The sequence below is a fragment of the Hemiscyllium ocellatum genome, chromosome 18 (genome assembly GCF_020745735.1).
Source record: "Hemiscyllium ocellatum isolate sHemOce1 chromosome 18, sHemOce1.pat.X.cur, whole genome shotgun sequence".
NCBI lineage: Eukaryota > Metazoa > Chordata > Chondrichthyes > Orectolobiformes > Hemiscylliidae > Hemiscyllium > Hemiscyllium ocellatum.
In genome coordinates, this window is record NC_083418.1 from 10,732,962 (window position 1) to 10,755,419 (window position 22,458).

At 47.5% G+C, this 22,458-nt stretch overlaps 1 protein-coding gene across 4 annotated transcripts in view; it reads right to left on the minus strand.

The window, feature by feature from the left end:
- Positions 1–22,458, minus strand: part of slc39a13 (solute carrier family 39 member 13) — a 60,317-nt gene that overhangs the window by 33,415 nt on the left and 4,444 nt on the right. For all 4 annotated transcript variants that reach the window (XM_060838697.1, XM_060838698.1, XM_060838696.1 and 1 more), the window contains one exon: positions 3,194–3,555. In XM_060838697.1, the coding sequence (XP_060694680.1) occupies positions 3,194–3,515 (322 nt within the window). In that variant the 5' untranslated portion in view covers positions 3,516–3,555. The remainder of the gene's footprint in view (positions 1–3,193; positions 3,556–22,458) is intronic.

A 22,458-nucleotide genomic window follows, 5' to 3' on the forward strand; every position in this document is an offset into this window, starting at 1 on the left:
CCAAGTTGTATTTCAATAGAAACAATAAACTGTACTTCAAATAATTAAGACAGACACCACTCACTTCAGAGTGCAAGGCTGAATAGTTCGACAATAAAAGGCTTTTATTCACATAGCAGTCTGTATAAGATTCCTGTATAAGATTAGGCTTCATTCTCCCAGAGTTTCACTGATACTTAAGGTAAATATCATTTCCATTCTAACAAAACATATCTCATTCACGGTATTCCTCTTATCTGAATCCCATCTCCCAAGCAACTATAACCAGGCTAATTTCTCAAATGTCTAATGACTTCATAGCTAGGAATTCCAATTACATCCATCTTTCCAGAATATGCTTAAGTATCAAAGCAAATTACTGTGGATGCTGGAATCTGAAACCAAAAGAGAAAATGCTGGAAAATCTCAGCAAGACTGGCAGCATTTGTAAGGAGAGAAAAGAGCTGACGTTTCAAGTCTAACTGACCCTTTGTCAAAGCTTTGACAAAGGGTCAGTTAGACTCGAAACGTCAGCTCTTTTCTCTCCTTACAGATGCTGCCAGACTTGCTGAGATTTCCCATGCTCAAGTATCATTTTAGCTTAAAGGGATATCTCACAAATACAAGCTGCTTAGCAAAGCAGAGTTTGTCCAGTAGATGTTGCCTGTTGTTGATTTCCAAAAAGCTTTTGACCAAGAGGCTGCTCATTAAAATCACAATCTCTACAATTACTGGCAATATAGCAAACTGGATTAAGAACTGCCTGGAATCAAAAGGGCAGACTGCAGTTATAGATAGGTTCAGATCTGTTTGGAGGCTGGTCAGTAGCAGTGTCATTCACAGTTGGGATTATTTTTTAATTTTGCTATTGATGTAGAGGCACCCGAGAGGGGTGAGGATTTGTAAAATTGTAAATGATATGAAGATATGTGCGAGTGTTAAGACTGTAGTTGAGACTCAACTACTTTAGACAGATTGTGATGTATTGGGGAAGTGAACTCACAACCAGATGATGACAATCTGGAGAAGTGAAGTATTATACAGGACCAATGTTCAATATATGTATATCCTCCAGAGAAAGTATTAACGTTCAATAGAGGAAATGCTCTGAGCATTCTAGTGAAAACATCGCTAAAGGTCCCAGAATAATACCATCATACAACAGGTGCAGCAAATAGTCTTCCATATACAGGACACAAATTGATAAACAAATTCAATAAATAAAAGACTAAACAAAACATTTTTGTGTTTCTCTAGGCCTTGTTGAAATAATGTGTTCAGTTTTAATCCCTTTAATCAGTGGTGACTGATACTGAGGCTTTGGAAGGGTGCGGAGGATGGTCACAGGACGAATACCCAGTTTAAATCATCTTAGTTAACAAAATAGTCTAAAATAGCTTGCACCTAATACTTTAGAGAAGCATAGTCTTTGGTTGATATTATCAGGTTTATTTGGCAAAGGGAATAGATTGTAAGAGTTTCTATCTGTTCCAATTTGTAAGGACCTTTGGCCCATAAATGGTTGTATAAGGAAAACTGTCCTTTCTTTAAAATGTTTGTGGAATATTTAGTTGGCATTGAGAATGCTTAAAAATGACAAAGTTTTACAACAATTGTAAAGTGATCAAGTGTAATTTCTTTAGCAAGTATTGGTCAATGTGACCAGACAACCCATGACCTGGCAGCAACATCACCAGGAATTTAGCTAAGATATGGAAAGTCTCATGTTACCATCGCAAGAAGAGAGACAAAGAGGTTACTTCAATAAAGAAGAAACACAAACCACAAGTAGAATACAGAGAGGCCACATTTACAAGGAGCTCTATGCATGTAATCATAACAAATAGGACAAAGTTAAAGTCAGAGTTACAGGGAGGACCAATCTGACAATTTCATTACTGCTGTTTCAAGTCCCACCTTGTCTAAGAGTGTGTGGGACAGCATAGCAAGTCAGTGGTTAGCACTGCTGCCTCACAGGACCAGTGACCTGGGTTCAATTCCTTCCTCTGGTGACTGTGTGTGGAGTTTGTACATTCTTCCCGTGTCTGCACGGGTTTTCTCCGGATGCTCAAATTTTCTCCCAAAGATGTGCAATTTTGGTGGACTGGCCATGATAAATTGTCCACAGCATCTAGGGATGTGCAGGCTCGGTGGGCTGGCATGGGGCTGGATCTGGATGGGATGCTCTTTGTAGGGTCGGTGTGGACTTGATGGGCCAAATGGCCTGTTTCCACACTGTAGGATGCTATGACTCTGTGTCATTACATCTCTGAGCAGGCTATATAGAAAATAAAAGTGAAGTAGAATGTCTTATTTCCCCACCAATTCCATTTTGGTGGAGTCTCCTCCTCCTCCTCTCCCCACCTGTCTCTCGGTTTTGATGTCATTGCACCATGCCTGATGGGTTTTACATGCAAATTGGTAAATAATTCAGAAACACAGGTGATTTAGTCGTGACAGAAGGAGGAAATAAAAACACCACAGTGGATTTGGTACCGAAAAAAAAGTGATGTATAAAAGCCTCTCTGGTTTTAAAAAACAAAATCTGGTAAGTAGAAGGTTTGTGATGCCACGGTAGCATTCCTATCTCTGAGCCAGAAAGTCTGGGTTCAAGTCCCACCTGCACAGAGGTGTATCATAACATGTCTGAATTTGCGAATTCCTCAAATTGTATTCTGTACGTCTCAGGCAATTGGCAAATAAGGGTGTTTCTTTCTTTTTAAGAAGTACCATCTCTGCAGTGCCACTGTTGCCTTTGTGTGTGATGGTGTCAATTTTGGAATTAAAAAGGGACATACTTCTAATTCCGATTATCTCTCATATGAGCTTTTTTTTTCAAATAAATTGAGTATTTTGAGCTGGTTAAAGCAGCTTGCTCAAAGTCTGTCTAATTCTGGTTAGCAGGTACAAAGGGAATTTTTTGGTGATTGAAATGAAATCGTTACACTAATACTGTGTTCCCTGGAGCAGTGAGGCTTGACTACCAACACACTTTCTGTTACAGCAGAAATAATATTTTGAGCACTTTGTTTTTATTTCAGAGTCACAAGATTGGCATCATTTCACTTTTATCACAATTACGTTCTTGCAGGCTGGACAGTATAGTCAGAATTTAGCTACATTTTTATTCTTCGTCACCAAACTGTAAATGAATTTAACAAAAATAGAAATTGCTGGAAAAGCTCAGCAGGTCTGGCAGCATCTGTGAATTTACCTTTTGATTTTAATGAGGCCCCAGCTTCGACCGGGATGACTAGGAGAGGAAAGATACCACTGAGCCCAACCATGACTGAGCCAATCAAAGAGCAGATCCAGGCATCAACACGCTCTCCAGTGAATAGTTCTGACCATGAGCGAAACTCAAACACGTTTTCAGGGCACCATCTGTTGCTGCCAATGGCAGCTTGTGCAGCCGCTGCCTTTCGTGCCAGCTTCTTGGCATTGGCTCTGTGGATATCTGCACTGGCCAGAGGCAGAAACATACTACAAGTGCAAAAAACCACCAGGACACTCCAGAGTTGCTTCTGTCCCACCATCCTGATCACAGGCTGAGGTGGACCAACACCAGTCCATTCACTGTAAAATAAACAGAGCAATGGTTATCTAAAAGGCAGGAAGGAGGTGACCGCTTGCAAATGGAACGCAAACAAGTTTCTTCACACCTTGATTTTATCACCATTTCCTGGAGAGAATTACCACTTATTTGGGTAGGCACACTTTCCAAAGTCCTGCTCAGTAACTACGGTAAAAGAAAGACATAATGGCATTTGCCATTCAGAATGTTAAGCATCACTGTAACGATGCTTTGGCTCACTGAGGCTGACATCTTTAAACTCTCAATTTTAAAAAGGTGGCATGCTTCCAAGCATGTTGAGGATAATGTGGGAAGGTGGAATTCAGGATGATCAGCCATGATCTTAATGAATGGAGGAGGATGTTTAATGTGCCAAATGGCCTACTCCATTTCTTGCATAAAATTAACAAACAGTTCAATGTACAAACAGACACATATTCAACTGATCTTATTCATTCACTGTGTCAACGGGTGGCTATCTATTGCTGATTATCCTTTCATATTATTGCAGTGAAACAAGCCAGGGAGACAGTCATGTGTTGGGAATGTCACTTGTATCCAGGAACTAATGGTCGGGGAACACGGATTCAAATCTCACCATGACAGCTAGTGGAAATTAAATTCAACACACAGATGTGGAAAAGAAAGCTAGTCTCAGTGATGTTGACCATGAAAAACACTCATTTGTTTTAAAAACGCAGCTGGCTCACTAATGCTCTTTATAGAAGATCTGCCGCCCTTATCTGGTCAGGCTGACATCATATTCCAGATCCCCACCATTGTACTTGACTCTTGACTGCCTCCTGAGATGGCTGAGTAAGCTACTTAGCTGAAGGGCAACAAATGCTGGCCTTGTCAGCGATGCCCACATCCCACAGAAAGAATAAAATGACTAATGCAAGATGGCACACCTTACTGTTTGGATCAACCTTAAAGCCAATATAAATGTAGATATAAATGAAACTCCTCCAGAACTCCACAATGGAGTCACCCACTAGCTCCCCACATTTTGCAGTACTTCATTCCTTGCACTACTTCATTCCTAAGTTTCATGATTGCCACCTGTATCAAATTGAAATCGTCTCCCTCATAACAAAGTTAATAAGTTAGTCAACTGTCGAGCAGCACAGCTAAGCATAAACGTGTCTCTTCTCAATGTGGACATATTTCCACTTCTAACAGGGACAACCTAATATCCTTCTCAAATCAAGGTGCCGAAATGAAATGCACATAGGGACAGAAGAACTGCTGCAACCTATAACACGAAGGATATGGAAAGGAATAAGATGCATGCATGTCAGTGGGTGCGAGGAGAGAGAGCGCGCGAGAGGGGAGGTGGGGTGGGGTGAGGGGGTGTGGGCGAGAGGGGGGGCGGGGGGGCAGTGTGGGGCGAGGGGGTGTGGGAGGAGGGGGGCGAGGCGAGAGAGAGAGAGAGGGGGGCGAGAGAGAGGGGGGCGAGAGAGAGGGGGGGGCGAGAGAGAGGGGGGGGCGAGAGGGAGGGGGGGGGCGAGAGGGGGGGGGGGCGAGAGGGAGGGGGGGGCGAGAGGGAGGGGGGCGAGGGGGCGGCGAGAGAGAGCGGGGGGGACGAGGGGGGGAGAGAGAGGGGGGGGGAGATCAGGGGGGGCGAGGGATCGGGGGGCGAGGGATCGGGGTGCGAGGGATCGGGGGGGCGAGAGGGAGGGGGCGAGGGGCGGCGCGAGAGAGGGGGGGCGAGAGGGGGGGGGCGAGAGGGGGGGGGCGAGAGGGGGGGGGCGAGAGGGGGGGGGCGAGAGGGGGGGGGGCGAGAGGGGGGGGGGCGAGAGGGGGGGGGGGCGAGAGAGAGAGGGGGGCGAGAGAGAGAGGGGGGGCGAGAGAGAGAGGGGGGCGAGAGAGAGAGGGGGGCGAGAGAGAGAGGGGGGGGCGAGAGAGAGAGAGGGGGGCGAGAGAGAGAGGGGGGGGCGAGAGAGAGGGGGGCGAGAGAGAGAGGGGGGGCGAGAGAGAGAGGGGGGGGCGAGAGAGAGAGGGGGGGGGCGAGAGAGAGAGGGGGGGGCGAGAGAGAGAGGGGGGGCGAGAGAGAGGGGGGGGGCGAGAGAGAGAGGGGGGGCGAGAGAGAGGCGGGGGCGAGAGGGAGGGGGGGCGAGAGGGAGGGGGGGCGAGAGGGAGGGGGGGCGAGAGGGAGGGGGGCGAGGGGGGCGGCGAGAGAGAGCGGGGGGACGAAGGGGGGGGAGATCAGGGGGGGCGAGGGATCGGGGGGCGAGGGATCGGGGGGCGAGGGATCGGGGGGGCGAGAGGGAGGGGGCGAGGGGCGGCGCGAGAGAGGGGGGGGGCGAGAGAGGGGGGGGGCGAGAGAGGGGGGGGCGAGAGGGGGGGGGCGAGAGAGGGGGGGGCGAGAGAGGGGGGGGCGAGAGAGGGGGGGGGCGAGAGAGGGGGGGGGCGAGAGAGGGGGGGGCGAGAGAGGGGGGGGGCGAGAGAGGGGGGGGGCGAGAGAGGGGGGGCGAGAGGGGGGGGGCGAGAGGGGGGGGCGAGAGGGGGGGGGGGCGAGAGAGGGGGGGGCGAGAGGGGGGGGGCGAGAGAGGGGGGGGCGAGAGAGGGGGGGGGCGAGAGAGGGGGGGCGAGAGAGGGGGGGGGCGAGAGAGGGGGGGGCGAGAGAGGGGGGGGCGAGAGAGGGGGGGCGAGAGAGGGGGGGGCGAGGGGGGGGGCGAGAGGGGGGGGCGAGAGAGAGGGGGGGCGAGAGAGGGGGGGGCGAGAGAGGGGGGGGCGAGAGAGGGGGGGGCGAGAGAGAGGGGGGGGCGAGAGGGGGGGGGCGAGAGAGGGGGGGGCGAGAGAGAGGGGGGGCGAGAGAGGGGGGGGGAGAGAGGGGGGGCGAGAGAGGGGGGGGGCGAGAGGGGGGGCGAGAGAGAGGGGGGGGCGAGAGAGGGGGGGGGCGAGAGAGGGGGGGCGAGAGAGGGGGGGGCGAGAGAGGGGGGGGCGAGAGAGGGGGGGGCGAGAGAGGGGGGGGCGAGAGAGGGGGGGCGCGAGAGAGGGGGGGGCGAGAGAGGGGGGGGCGAGAGAGGGGGGGGCGAGAGAGGGGGGGGGCGAGAGGGGGGGGCGAGAGGGGGGGGGGCGAGCGAGAGGGGGGGCGAGAGGGGGGGGCGAGAGGGGGGCGCGGTGGGGGCGAGGGGGGGGGGGCGAGAGGGGGGGCGAGGGAGGGAGGAGGGGGCGGCGAGAGAGAGAGCGGGGGGACAAGGGTGGGAAGAGAGAGGGGGCGAGAGATCGGGGGGGGCGAGAGAGAGGGGGCGAGGGGGGGCGCGAGAGGGGGGGCGCGAGAGGGGGGGCGCGAGAGGGGGGGCGCGAGAGGGGGGGCGCGAGAGGGGGGCGAGAGAGAGGGGGGGCGAGAGAGGGGGGGCGAGAGAGGGGGGGCGAGAGAGGGGGGGCGAGAGAGGGGGGGGCGAGAGAGGGGGGGCGAGAGAGGGGGGGCGAGAGAGGGGGGGGGAGAGAGGGGGGGCGAGAGAGGGGGGCGAGAGAGGGGGGGGCGAGAGAGGGGGGGAGAGAGGGGGGGCGAGAGGGGGTGGAGAGAGGGAGGGGCGAGAGAGGGGGGCGAGAGGGGGGGGCGAGAGGGGGGGGCGAGAGGGGGGGCGAGAGAGGGGGGCGAGAGGGGGGGGCGAGAGAGGGGGGGGCGAGAGAGGGGGGGGGGGCGAGAGAGGGGGGGGCGAGAGAGGGGGGGGCGAGAGAGGGGGGGCGAGAGAGGGGGGGCGAGAGAGGGGGGGGCGAGAGAGGGGGGGCGAGAGAGGGGGGGGCGAGAGAGGGGGGGCGAGAGAGGGGGGGCGAGAGAGGGGGGGCGAGAGAGGGGGGGCGAGAGAGGGGGGGCGAGAGAGGGGGGGCGAGAGAGGGGGGGCGAGAGAGGGGGGGCGAGAGAGGGGGGGGCGAGAGAGGGGGGGCGAGAGAGGGGGGGGCGAGAGAGGGGGGGCGAGAGGGGGGGGCGAGAGAGGGGGGCGAGAGAGGGGGGCGGGGGGGCGAGAGGGGGGGCGAGAGGGGGGGCGAGGGGGGGCGAGAGAGAGAGGAGGGGGCGGAGAGAGAGAGCGGGGGGAAGAGAGGGGGGCGAGAGATCGGGGGGGCGAGAGATCGGGGGGGCGAGAGATCGGGGGGGCGAGAGATCGGGGGGGCGAGGGAGCGGGGGGGCGAGGGAGCGGGGGGGCGAGGGAGAGGGGGGGCGAGGGAGGGCGGCGCGAGGGAGGGGGGGGCGAGAGAGAGGGGGGGCGAGAGAGAGGGGGGGCGAGAGAGCGGGGGGGCGAGGGAGGGGGGGGCGAGGGAGAGGGGGGGCGAGAGGGGGGGGCGAGAGAGGGGGCGAGTGCTAGAGAGGGGGGGTGCTAGAGAGGGGGTTGCGAGAGCCTTCAACCCAGGCAACATTTTTGTAATACTTTTCTGAACACTTTCAAGTTTCACAATATCATTCCTATAGCAGGGAGACCAGAATTGCAGGTACTATTCCAATAGTTGCCAAACCAATGTCCTGTACAGCTGCAATAGGACCTCCTAAATCAATGCACCAACAAATAAAGGAAAGCATTCCAAACATCATCTTCACATGCCTATCTACCTGGGGCTCCACTCACAAGGAGCTATGAACCTGCACACCAAGGTCTTTGTTCAGCAACACTTCCCATTCAGTATACAAGTCGTGATCTATCTTTCCAAAACGCAGCACCTCACATCGATCTAAATTAAACGCCATCTGCTATCCTTGGCCCATCTAATCAAGATCCCGTGGTAATCTGGAGGTAACCCTCTTCGCTGTCCACTGCACCTCCAATTTGGTGTCTTCTGCAAACTTATAAACACTACCTCCTACATTGACATCCGAATCATTTGTATAAAATGATGAAAAGCAGTTGACTCAGCACCAATCCTTGTGGCACACCACTGGTCACAGACCTCCAGTCTAAAAAGCAACCCTCCACCACCACCCTCTGTATCTAAATAGCCAGTCCTCCCTCTATTCCATGTGACCTAACCTCGCTAACCAGTTTCCCATGGGGAACGTTGTCGAATGCCTTACTTAAGTCCACACAGATCACGTGTACCACTCTGCGCTCATTAATTCTCTTTGTTACTTCATCAAAACTGAATCAAGTTCAAGACACAATTTCCCATGCACAAAGCCATGTCGTCTATTCCTAATCAGTCCTTGCCTTTCCAAATACATATGAATCATGCTCCTTAGGATAAGGTATGACTAGGAGTTAAACAAAAATTTTGCAACTGTTTTCACCTAGTTTTTAACTCTACCTCAGCCATGTGACACAGGAGAAAATTCTTGTCACTAGAATAGTTCAAAATTGAAAAGGAAGAATATTTTAAGTTTACAAGGCACCAGAATTGGATGGGATGCATCTGAAGGATTCTAATGAATGTGAGAACAGCAATTGCAGGAGAACAACAACCTGTCAGTCTTTCCTAAGACTCAGCGAGGTGCCAGAAGACTGGAAAATTGTAAACATTACAGCCTTGCTCACGAAAGGTTTAAGGATATGCCCAATTACATGTCTTCAGTGGTGGAGAAGCTTTGAGAAACAATTATTCAGGATAAAATTAATCACATGGGAAAAGGTGGGTGGATTAGGAAGAGTCAGTATTGATTTCAAGAGGGGGAAAGCTAGTTTAACTTGGCATTTTCTGAAATAAGAGAAAGGCTCAATGAGGTTACTGGCCCTGGTGTAGTATATTATTTTCTTCATAATCCAAATGTCAAACCCTTATCTTAAATCTATACCCCTTAGTCACTGATCCCTCCACCAAGGGGAACTTCTTTCCTACCTATGTTCCTTAAAATTTCATATATCTCAATCATATCCCTTCTCAGTCTCTTCTGCTCCAAGGTATACAACTGCAGTCTTTTCAATCTCTCTTCATAACTAAAACTCAGGCAGCATCCTGGTAAATCTCCTCTGCATTCTATCCAGTGCAATCCAATCTCTCCTATAAATTCCAGAACTGCACATAATATTCCAGCCAACGTTTTGTATAGTTCCAGCATAACTTCTCTGCTCTATGCCTTGGCAAGTATTTCATATACTTTCTCCACCACTTTATCTACCTATGCCACTATCTTAAGGAACAACTGCATGTGCACCCCAAGTCCCTCTGATCCTCAGTGCTTCACAAGGACTTACGGTTCATCATGAATTCCTTTACCTTGTTTGTCTTGTCCAAGCGCTTATCCAGATTACCCACCAATTTCTGTATTATCTATAAACTTACTGTTTTTTATTCACTGTGGCACATGGACATCAATAGTAGTACTGCCTGTCCCAAGTTACCCTTGAGAAGGTGTTAGCGAACTGCTTCCTTGAGGAGCTGCAATCCATGTGTTGTACATAGATGCACAATGCCCTTATGGAAGAAATTCTAGGATTTCATTGCAGCGACATTGAAGGAATGGCGATATACTTCTAAGTCAGGAGGGTGAGTGCCATGGAGGGAACATGTAGGGGGTGGTGTTCTAATGTACTGCTGCCCTTTTCTTTCTAGATACAAGTGATTGAGCGTTTGGAAAGTACTGTCTAAGAAAGTTTGGCAAATTTCTGAATGCATCTTGTAGATAGCACAGTACTGCTAAGGAGCATCAGTGGAGTTGGGAGTAGACGTTTGTGGATGTGATGCCAAACAAGTGGTCTGCTTTATCTTGGGTGGTGTCACGCTTCTTGAGTGTTGTTGGAGCTGCATCCATCAGACAAGTGGGGAATATTCCAACACACTCTTGACTTGTGCTTTGCAGATAGTGGACATGCTTTAAGGAGTCAGATGGTGAGTTAATCACCAAAATATTCCTAGCCTCTGACGTGCTGTTATTAGCTACTGTTTTATATGGCGAGTTACGTTTCTGCTCAGTGGTAATCCCCAGGATGCTGATAGTGGGGATTCAGTGATGGTAATGCCACTGAATGTCAAGTCATGATAGTTAGATTGTCTTACTGGAGATAGTTGTTACCTGGTATCTATGTGACACAAATGTTATATGCCTTTTATCAGCCCAAGCCTGGATATTGTCCAGGTGTTGTTGCATTTGAACATAGATCTCTTCTGTATTCATTCGGAGGCTCACTGAAGATGTTACCCAGTATGGTGACAAAATGCCTGAAAATGAACCTTCCAGTTCAATGAGCAAACCTACATCCATCTCTTCTGTATCTCAGGGGTCACAAATGTTGCTAAATATTGTGCAATCATCAGTGAACATTCCCTCTTCTGAACTTATGACAGGGAGAAGCTCCCTGAGGAACTCCTGCAAAGATATCCTGGAACTGAGATAACTGACTTCCCACAGCCACTAGGTGCTATCGGTTCTGAAGGGTCAACAGAGTTGACACATTAACTCAAGTTTTCTCTCCACAGATGCTGCCAGGTCTGCTAAGTTTCTCCAGCTTCCTTTGTTGTAGATGTACTGAAACTGTTTGATTTGGGATATGCCTGGTAATGAAGCACAAGTCTTTAGTACTATTGATATCGGTGCCACAGCCTTTGAAACATCCAGTATTTCATGATATCGCATGGAGAGTGTCAAATTAGAAGACTGACATTTCTGAGGACCACAAGAGGTGGTTGAGACAGATCATCCATTTGGTACTTCAAGTTGAAGATTCAACTCCTAAAGTCCAGAAGAACTCAAGCAGCTAGACCATAAAATTACAGCTGGAATTTATAACAATCTGACAGTTTAAACTGTCATCACTGATGACCTTTTCTACTTTTGTATTCAAGAATTTATATGCTCCAACTCGTTTTACTGGAATTTGAACTAGTGTCATCAGATCGTCAGTTGAGGAATGTAATAAATATGCTTGGTTGTATTCAGAAATACTGAAGTTTATACCAGCAATCCAGTCAACATTTTCAGAAGTGACCTCCCCACTTGTGACTTCTTCACAAGATATTATTGCTAGAAGGCAGTATCACACAAAATCTTTCCCAACACCTTGCTCTCACATTCTAAGTGCAATCAATTGTCAAGTACAAAAAAAATGGAGATTTTTTTTGACAAGACAATTCCAAATAGAGGTTTTGCTGCATTGGCTCTAACAACTGCCATTTTGCACAAGGATAAAGATAAACAGATTATTTTAAGCATCCCAAAGCCACAAGTAGACTCACTTCACATGAATCTGGATTAGTGGTGCTGGAAGAGCACAGCAGTTCAGATCCAAGGAGCAGCGAAATCGACGTTTCGGGCAAAAGCCCTTCATCAGGAATAAAGGCAGTGAGCCTGAAGCGTGGAGAGATAAGCTAGAGGAGGGTGGGGGTGGAGAGAAAGTAGCATAGATTTCAATGGGTGAGTGGGGGAGGGGATGAAGGTGATACGTCAGGGAGGAGAGGGTGGAGTGGATAGGTGGAAAAGGAGATAGGCAGGTAGGGCACTGAGGAAGAGCCATTCAAACTCCAAAACATGGGCATGTTACATAGAACATAAGTGCAGTACAGGCCCTTCGGCCCTTGATGTTGCAACAGCGTGTGGAACCAATCTGAAGCCTATCTATCCTACACTATTCCATTTTCATCTATATGTTTATCCAACAACCATTTAACTGCCCTTAAAGTTGACAAATCTACTACTGTTACAGACAGTGCCCCTACTAAAGAAACTATCTCTGACATCTGTTCTATATCTAACACCCCTCAATTTAAAGCTACATACTGTCATACTAGCCATCATGGTCGGAGAAAAAAAGAATTTTTCACTGACCAACCCACCTAACCCTCTGATTATCTCAGATGTCTCATTTAAGACACCTCTCAACCTTTTTCTCTCTAATGAAAAAGCCTCAAGTCCTCAGCCTTTCCTCATAAGACCTTCCCTCCATACCAGGTAACATCTTAGTAAATCATTTCTTAACCTTTCCAAAACTTCCACATCCTTCCTATAATGTGGTGACCAGAACTGTAAACAATTATCCAAGTGTGGCCGTCCCAGAGTTTCGTACAGCTGCAAAATAACCTCATGGCTCTGAAACTCAATCCCTCTACCAATAAAAGTTAACATACCGTCTGCCTTCTTAACAACCCTATTAACCTGGACGGCAATTTTCAGGGATCTATGTACATGGACACAGAGATCTCTCTGCTCATCCAAACTATCAAGAATCTTACCATTAGTCCAGTACTCTGCATTCCAGTTGCTCCTTCCAAAGTGAATCACCTCACACTTTTCTGGAATTATTCCTATAGACAATGACGACAAAGATCAAAGCCAAAGGCTCTACAATCTCCTCCCTGACTTTCCTGGAGAATCCTAGGATAAATTCTATCTGACCCAGGAGACTTATCTATTTTCACACTTTCCAGAATTGTTAATACTTCCTCCTTGCAAACCTCAATCCTGTTTGATCTAGAGACTGTATCTCAGTATTCTCCTAGATAACATTGGTATTCTCACTGAAAAAAAGACAATGAAAAATATTTATTTAGCACTTCTCCTATCTTCTCGGACTCCACGCACAACTTCCCATTAGTGTCCTTGATTGGCCCTAATCCTACTCCAGTCATTCTTTTATTCCTGATATACCTATAGAAAACTTAAGGGTTTTCCTTGATCATATCTGCCAATGATTTATGCCTCTCCTGGCTCTTCTTAGGTCTCTCTAAGTCTTTCCTGGCTAATTTGTAACTCTCAAGTGCCCTAACTGAACCTTCACATCTTATCCTAACATAAGCCACTTTCTTCCTCTTGACATGAGATTCAACTTCCTTAGTAAACCATGGCTCACTCACTCGACCACTTCATCCCTGCCTAGCAGGTACATATTTATCAAGGACTCGCAGTAGCTGTTCCTTGGATAAGCTCCACATTTCAACTGTGCCCATCCAAAGCATCATTGCCTTTTACCCCAGTATAACTCTTGCCCTGCGATATATACCTGTCACTTTCCATCACCAAAGTAAACATAACAAAGTAAACAAAGATCACTATCACCAAAGTGCTTACCCACTTCCAAATCTAACACTTGGCCGGGTTCAATACACAGTACCAAATCCAATGTGGTCTCATCCCTTGTTGACCAGTCTACATAATGTGTCAGGAAACCATCCTGCACACATTGGACAAAAACTGACCCATCTAAAGTACTTGAACTATAATATTCCTCGTCAATATTTGGAAAGTTAAAGATCCCCATAACAGCTACCCTGTCACTCGCACTCCTATCCAGAATCAACTTTGCAATCCTTTCCACTATATCTCTGGAACTATTCAGCGCCCTATAGTAAACTCCCAACAGGGTGACTTCTGCTTTCCTGTTTCTAACCTCAGCCCATACTACCTCAGTAGAGGAGTCCCCAAACATCATTTTTGCCACCGTAATACTGTCCTTGACTAACAATGCCACAACTTCACCTCTTTTACCATCTTATTTGTTCTTACAGAAACATTTCAACCCCGAATCTGAAACAACCATTCCTGCCCCTGCTCTATTCATGTGTCCGAAATGGCCACAACATCGAAGTCCCAAGTATCAACGCATGCTGCAAGATCACCCACTTTATTCTGGATGTTCCTGCCATTAAAATAGTCACACTTCAAACCACCTTCCTGCTTGCAACCATATTTCTGACCTCACTACTCTCAACCTCCTGGACATTGGAACTACAATTGAGGTTCCCATCCCCCTGCTTAATTAGTTTAAACCCTCCTGAAGAGCATTAGCAAATTCAACACCACCACCCACCCACCCCCCCTCCCCCCTCACCACTCCAGGATATTGGTACCCCAGTTCAGGTGTAGACCACCCTGTTTGTAGAGGTCCCATCTACCCAAGAATGAGTCCTAAATATCCAGGTATCCAAAACCATCCATGTAGCCACATGGTCAACTTCTGTCTCTCCCTATTCCTTGCCTCACAAGCATGTGGCACAGGCAATGAACCAGAGACAACTCTTTGTTCTAGTTCCAAGCTTCTATCCTTGCTCCCTGAATTTCTGCCTTAAAACCCCATCCCCTTTACCTACCTATGTCGTTAGTGCATACGTGGACCATAACTTGGGACTGTTCCCTCTCCCCCTCAAGGATCCTGAAAACAGGACCCGAGACATCACAAACCCATCACAAATTGTTTTCTCCGACAAAGTGATTTGAAACATTGTCGACTCACAATTCCTTTACATTTCTGCAAATTCCTGTCCAGTCCTGCAGCTGTTTGACAGATTAAATCCAATTCCATGATTCATTCAGACACGTTGCCACTGAAAATACTCGCAAGCATTCACCAAAAAACGCCCTACTTTGATATTCCCCAAGGGTACATATTAATGCAAGCAACACCTCAGAACATTGACATAGCTTTTGGCACATGATTAATAAACAGCAATCCTACCACTAATACCCTCCAAACCAACTTACCTGATCCCACTTTGTGCTCCATTTTACACTGTCTATTTACATATTCTCACAATCCAATTTCTCCCCTGCCCCCACACAAGTCAATTGCCCAGACCAGTCCCCTCACAACCCAGATAGCCCTTCCAAATAATCAGAATAACTCCCCCCTTACCCAAATTAACACACCCAGCAACCTACCTACCCCTCCAACATGACCACTCTCCTAGCGTAAGCAGCTCTGCCTCACCAACATAACTACAACCCTCCCCCAACCTACATGTTCTCTGATTGAGATGGCTATGTCCCATCTGGGTCAACACTCCATGACCACTTCAACTACCTTCCCTGAGCACATGCCTATGCCCTGTTTGAGCTGAAAATCTTCCTCAAACTGACACACCTCCCAACGAACTGACCTATCAACTGGCTTAACTACTTCATCAGTGTCCACTGCCCTAACCATTCATCACTACATATCGACTCCTTAACAGATTTGGATTTTTGAAAGCATAACAGCATACAGGAGCTAATGCCACATACATGGGTTGTGTACTGTTCTTTCTTTGATTCTACTGTGTTCAAAGGGCTGATACTGGAGACACTACACAGACAACTTCTGTGTCAGCTAGGACCAGACAATTCTGCTGCGTGGAGTCAGTCAACTCTTTTCACATAGCAGCAATGACTCATAGGTCAATACAGTTTCGGGTTATCTTTTTTAAAATTGAATATTTGAAGCTTTTAAAGACAAAGAAATGAACTGTATCTATGTCATGGTACCAAAGTACACCATGGCTATTGCGTCTTCCAATTACAGATACCTCAAACTCTGGCACTGGCTAGACAGAGCCATCTGGACTTTTGCCATTTGCTGCAAAGAATGGCATCAATCCCTTTCATTATACTGTCCTCTATTACCACCACATTCCTTCTTCATTCCCACATCTGGAATGGCTTCCTGTGCGATGGTCAGTTTGCTCATCCACCCTACAGCCAGAATTCTCATTCAAAGAAGCTGGGAAAACCTCAAACCTGTTGTACAGTTGCTAAGGCTGTGGCTTCTGTCCTCTTGTCTCCTCACTTGCTCACTTACAGTCATACTGTCCTGTCCCTGACCATTGAGAAAATCAGAAGACCATACCATAAAGGGCTGTGACTGCCTCCGGAACAAAGAGTCCAGGTAACTTTCCACCTCCTCGATGTACTGAAGTGTCTGTATTTCAGCCACTTGCTGATGTTCCTGCAATCACAAGCACTGACTGCAGATGTATTTGCCCTGGATCAGACAGGCATCCAGATGCTCTCATTATTCTTCAAGTGCAGCACATCACCTGATCTGCTATCCCCATGTTAATTATATCAAATATGAATTAGTAGAAACTTACACCTCCCAAAAAGAGCTTTAAGCAGTTTGTAAACTTTATAAGACTTAGGAAACAACACCAATAAGAGGTACAGTTACTCATAATACCAATTACTGTTTTATCTTCTAAATTAAAACAAAGAATGGCAGATACTGCAAATCTAAAACATGTAAATTGCTGGAGAAACTCAGCAGACTCTGTCTGCATCCACGGAGTTAACATTTTGGGTCCAGTGATGCTTCTTCAGAACTGATGGCAGACAGGTAATAGTCAGAGTCATAAAATATAAAACAGACTCTTCGGTCCAATTCTTCTGCTTTGACCAGATATCTCAATCTCCCCTAGTCCCATTTGCCAGCATTTGGCTCATATCTCTCTAAACCCTTCTTATTCATATACCCATCCAGATGCCTTGTAATGTTGTAGTTGTACCCACCTCCACCACTTCTGCTGTGATTTGTTCCATACGTGCATCACCCTTTGCATGAAAAATTACCCCTCAGGCTCCTTTTAAATCTTTTCCCCTCTCACCTTAAACCTATGCCCTCTAGTTTTGGACTTCCCCATCTGAGGAAAAAGACCTTGTTGAATCACCCTATCCATGCTCATGATTTTATAAATCTCTGAGGTCACCCCTCAGTCTCCGACGCTCCAAGGAAAAAAAGCCCCAACCTATTCAGCTTCTCCCTGTAGTTCAAACCCTCCAGTCAAAGCCACATCCTTGTAAATCTTTCCTGCACCCTCTCAAGTTTAACAAGATCCTTCCTATAGAAGGGCAACCAGAATTGTACGCAGTATTCCAGAAGTGGCCTCACCAATGTCCTGTACCACTGCAACATGACATCATAAGTTCTATACACAATGTTATGACCAATGAAGGCAAGCATGCCAAATAGCTTCTCAACTACCCTGTCTACTGACTTTCAGGGCATTATGCACCTGCATCTCTAGGTCTCTTTGTTCAACAACATTTCCCACGGTCTGACCAATCACTGTATAAGTGCTGCCCTGGTTTGCCATACCAAAATTCAACAACTGGACCTCACATTTATCTAAATTAAATTTCACCTGAGATTCCTTACTGCATTGACCCATCTGATCAGGGTCCCATTGTACACTGAGGTAAACTTCTTCACTGTACACTACACCACCAATCTGCAAACTTATGAACCATATCTCCAATATTCACATCCAAATCATTGATACGAATGCAAAAAACAGTGGAAGCAGCACTAGTCACAGGTCTCCAATCCAAAAAAACATTCCTCCACCCTACCATCCTCTGTCTCCTATCTTCAAGCCAAATTTATATCCATTTGGCTAGTTCCCCCTGGATCCCATGTAACCCAACGTTACTAACCAGTCTACCATGCAGAACATTGTCAAATGCTTTACTGAAGTCCATATAGACAACGTCAACTGCTCTGCCTTCATCAATCTTCTTTATTATCTCTTCAAAAAACTCAAAGTGAATGAGATGTGATTTTCCAAAGCCATGCTGACTATCCCTAATCAGTCCTTGCCTTACCAAATGCACAGAAATCCTGTCCCTCAGAATCACCTCCAATATTAACACTGACTCACCAATCTATAGTTTCCTGGCTTTTCCTTACAGCCTTTCTTAACTAATGGCATCACATTAGCCAACTTTCGGTCATGGCACCTCACCCATGGCTATCGATACAAACAGCTCAGCAAGGGGTCTAGCAATTTCTTCCCTAGCTTCCCATAACGTTCTGTGAAACACCTGTTCAGGTCCCAGAGATTTAACTACCTTTACCATTTTAAGACCTCCAGCACCTCCACTTTGGCAAGATATGGACACTTTTCAAGATATCGCTATTTATTTCCCCAAGTACCCTCGCATCCATGTCCTTCTCTGCAGTAAACACTGACGTGAAATACCCATTTAGTATATCAGCTATCTCCCATGATTCCACACATCGATAACCTTATTGACATGTAAATTTACTCTATTTACTCTTTTACCCCTAATATATTTATAGAATCAAGGAGAGTCCAAAGAGATTTATGACCTCTTTTTGCCCTCCTGACTTCCCTCAAGTATACTCCTACTGCCCTTATCCTCTTCTCGGGATTCAGTCAATCCCAGCTGTCTGTACTTGATAATATGCCTTGTTCTTTTTCTTGACCAGAGCCTCAATTTCTCTGGGCATCCAGTATTTCCTTCATCTATCTTCACACTAACTGGATGGGGGTTGGGGGGGTTCTTGCTGCTGCTGTAAGACATGCTAACAAGGTCATCATCCCTTTTCCACCCGTATAACTTCACTGGACAGTCTCCCAGGACTATCCTAAGTACAGCCATGATGTTTTCACGAACCCAAAATGCCACTCCCCTCCTCTCTTGCCTTGCCTTCCTTTCTACCCTTCCTGTAGCATCTGTACCATGGAACATTAAGCTGCCAGTCCTGCCCATTCCTGGGGCCTTGTGTCTGTGATAGGTATGATATGCTAGGCACATGTTCCCAACCACGCCCTAAGTTCAATCTACCTTAGTGCTCAAAAACACTGCTCCAGGATAACTTAATAACAATCCTTAATATTAAACATCAACCAGAGACAAATCACAGTATAAGCATAGGTCGGCAGATTTTGGAAAAGTGTGGACGTAGTAGGGTTGTTGTAATGAGTGACTTTAACTTTCCCAATATTGATTGGAAACTCCTTCGAGCAGAAGATTTGAATGGAGCTGTTTTTGTAAGGTGTGTTCAGGAGGGTTTCCTAACTCAGTACATTGACAGGCCGACGAGGGGGGAGGCCATTCTAGACTTAGTGCTCGGAAAAGAGCCGGGGCAGGTATCAGATCTTGGGGTGGGAGAGCATTTTGGTGATAATGACCACAACTGCCTCACATTCTACATAACTATGGAGAAGGAGAGGATTAGGCAAAATGGGAAGATATTTAATTGGGGAAGAGGAAACTATGTTGCGATTAGACATGAGTTAGGAAGCATGGACTGGGAGCAATTGTTCCATGGTAAAGGCACTGTAGACATGTGGGGACTGTTTAAGGAACAGTTGTTGCGAGTGATGAATAAGTATGTCCCTCTGAGACAGGCAAGAAGTGGTAAGATAAAGGAACCTTGGATGACGAGAGCGGTGGAGCTTCTCGTCAAAAGGAAAAACGTAGCTTACATAAGGTGGAGGTAGCTAGGTTCAAGCTCAGCTCTACAGGATTACAGACAGGCAAGGAAGGAGCTTAAAAATGGTCTGAGGAGAGCCTGGAGCAGGTACGAGAAAGGCTTGGCAGAACGGATTAGGGAGAATACAAAGGCATTTTACACTTGTGAGTAATAAGAGAATGATCAAAGAAAGAGTAGGGCCGATCAGGGATAGCATAGGGAACTTGTGTGTGGAGTCTGAGGAGGTAGGGGAAGCCCTAAATGAGTTTTTTTGCTTCTGTCTTTACAAAAGAAACAAACTTTGTAGTAAATGAAACCTTTGAAGAGCAGGTGTGCATGCTGAAATGGATAGAGATAGAGGAAGCTGATGTGCTGAAAATTTTGTCAAACATTAAGATTGACAAGTTGCCAGGCCCCGACCAGATTTGTCCTCGGCTGCTTTGGGAAACAAGAAATGTAATTGCTTTGCCACTTGTGAAGATCTTTTCATCCTTGCTCTCCACCGGAGTCGTACCTGAGGACTGGAGACAGGCAAATGTAATTCCTCTCTTCAAGAAAGGAAATAGGAAATCCCTGGCAATTACAGACCAGTAAGTCTCATGTCTGTTGTCTGCAAGGTGTTAGAAAGGATTCTGAGGGATAAAATTTATGACCATCTGGAAGAGCATGGCTTGATTAAATGCAGTCAACACGGCTTTGTGAGGGGCAGGTCATGCCTCACAAACCTTATCAAGTTCTTTGAGGATGTGACTAGAAATATTGATGAGGGTCGAGCTGTGGATGTGGTGTATATGGACTTCAGCAAGGCATTTAATAAGGTTCACTATGGTAGGCTCATTCAGAATGTCAGGAGAAATGGGATTCAGGGGAACATAGCTGTCTGGATACAGAATTGGCTGGCCAACAGAAGACAGCGAGTGGTAGTAGAAGGAAAATATTCTGCCTGTGGTGCATGGTGTTCCACAGGGCTCTGTCCTTGGGCCTCTATTATTTGTAATTTTTATTAATGACTTGGGTGAGGGGATTGGAGGATGGGTCAGCAAGTTTGCAGATGACACAAAGGTTGGAGGTGTCGTTGACAGTATAGAGGGCTTTTGTAGGCTGCAGCGGGACATTGACAGGATGCAGAAGTGGGCTGAAAGGTGGCAGATGGAGTTCAACCTGGATAAATACGAGGTGATGCATTTTGGAAGGTCGAATTTGAAAGCTGAGTACAGGATTAAGGATAGGATTCTTGGTAGTGTGGAGGAACAGAGGGATCTTGGGGTGCAGGTACATAGATCCCTTAAAATGGCCACCCAAGTGGACAGGGTTGTTAAGAAAGCATATGTTGTTTTGGCTTTCATTAACAGGGGAATTGAGTTTAAAAGTCGTGAGATCTTGTTGCAGCTCTATAAAACTTTGGTTAGACTGCTCTTGGAATACTGCGTCCAGATATGGTCGCCCTATTATAAGAAAGATGTGGATACTTCGGAGAGGGTTCAGAGGAGGTTTGCCAGGATGCTGTCTGGACTGGAGGGCTTATCTTATCAGTCAACTCAGAGGTTGACTGAGCTCGGACTTTTTTCATTGGAGAAAAGGAGGAGAAGAGGGGACCTAATTGAGGTATAAAAGATAATGAGAGGCACAGATAGAGTCAATAGCCAGAGACTATTTCCCAGGGCAGAAATGACTAACAGGAGGGGTCATAATTTTAAGCTGGTTGGAGGAAAGTACAGAGGGGATGTCAGAGGCAGGTTCTTTACACAGAGTTGAGAGAGCATGGAATGCATTGCCAGCAGCAGTTGTGGAGGCAGGGTCATTGGGGAGATTTGAGAGTCTCCTAGACATGCATATGGTCACAGAAATTTGAGGGCACATACATGAGGATCAGTGGTCGGCACAACATCGTGGGCTGAAGGGCCTGTTCTGTGCTGTACTGTTCTATGTTCTAAACTTTAAATAAATGCCCTGACCTTACTCACTATTAGAGAAATAGTGGCATTTATGCAGAATGGGCTGGAGAGGGAGGCTGGAGGTAAAGGATTAAGCAATAAGTGGACTTGGAGCCCAAAGAGCAAGACAGTTAGGCAAACTATGTGATGGATAATGGTAAGCCAGGGAGAAGGAAGAGCTGCCAATGGGGAGCATAAATAGGTGATAAGGGGTTGGCTGTGCTAAAAGCAGCCATGGGATAACAGAGCCTGGGGTGAGTAAAAGAGTCAGAAGAAGGTGTTGAGATGCTAAAATTATTGAACTCAATGTAGAGTCCTGAAGCCTGCAGAGTCCCCAAGTGGAAACCGAGAAGTTGTTCTTCCAGCTTCTGTTGAGCCTCACTGGAGAACTGCAGCAAGACAGAAATGTTGGCCTTGGAACATGGTGGTGTGTTGAAGTGGCAGGTAACTGGAAGCTCTGGGTCATTCCGCAGACAGGATACAGATGTACCGCAATGCGGCCACCCAGTCTGCGTTTCATATCCCCAGTGCAGAGGAGTCCACAAGGTGAGCAACAACTACAGTAGACTAGATTGAGTGATGTGCAGGTAAATTACTACTTAACCTGGATAGTGTATCTGGAGCTTTGGATAGTGAGGGAGGAAATTAACAGGCAGGCGTTACACCTTCTGAAGATGCCGTGGGCTGTTGAAAAGCCTTGGGTGTGGAGGAGGAGGAGACAAGGGTATCCTAGAGGGAATCGTCCTTACACAATGCTGACAAGGGAGGGGAATGTGCATCTGGTGTGGCATCCTGCTGGAGATGATAGAAATGGCAGATTATGATCCTTTGGATGCAGATCCTGGTCAAGTGAAAAGCGAGGACCAGGGCACTCTCTTAGTGTTATGGGAGGAAAAAGGAAGGGGTGAGGGCAGATGTGCAGGAAATGTGTTGGACACAGCTGAGGGACCTGTTCAGTGGCAGGAATCCTCGACTGAGGAACAAAGTAGATATATCTGAGGCTCCCCTTCAGAAGAAGAACAGATGCAACGGAGGCAGAAAAACTGTAAGAATGGAGTGGAGCCTTTATAGAAAGCAGGGCATAAGGTTGTATAGTCCAGGTAACAGAGTTTGTAATAGAATATCGGTGGCCAGCCTT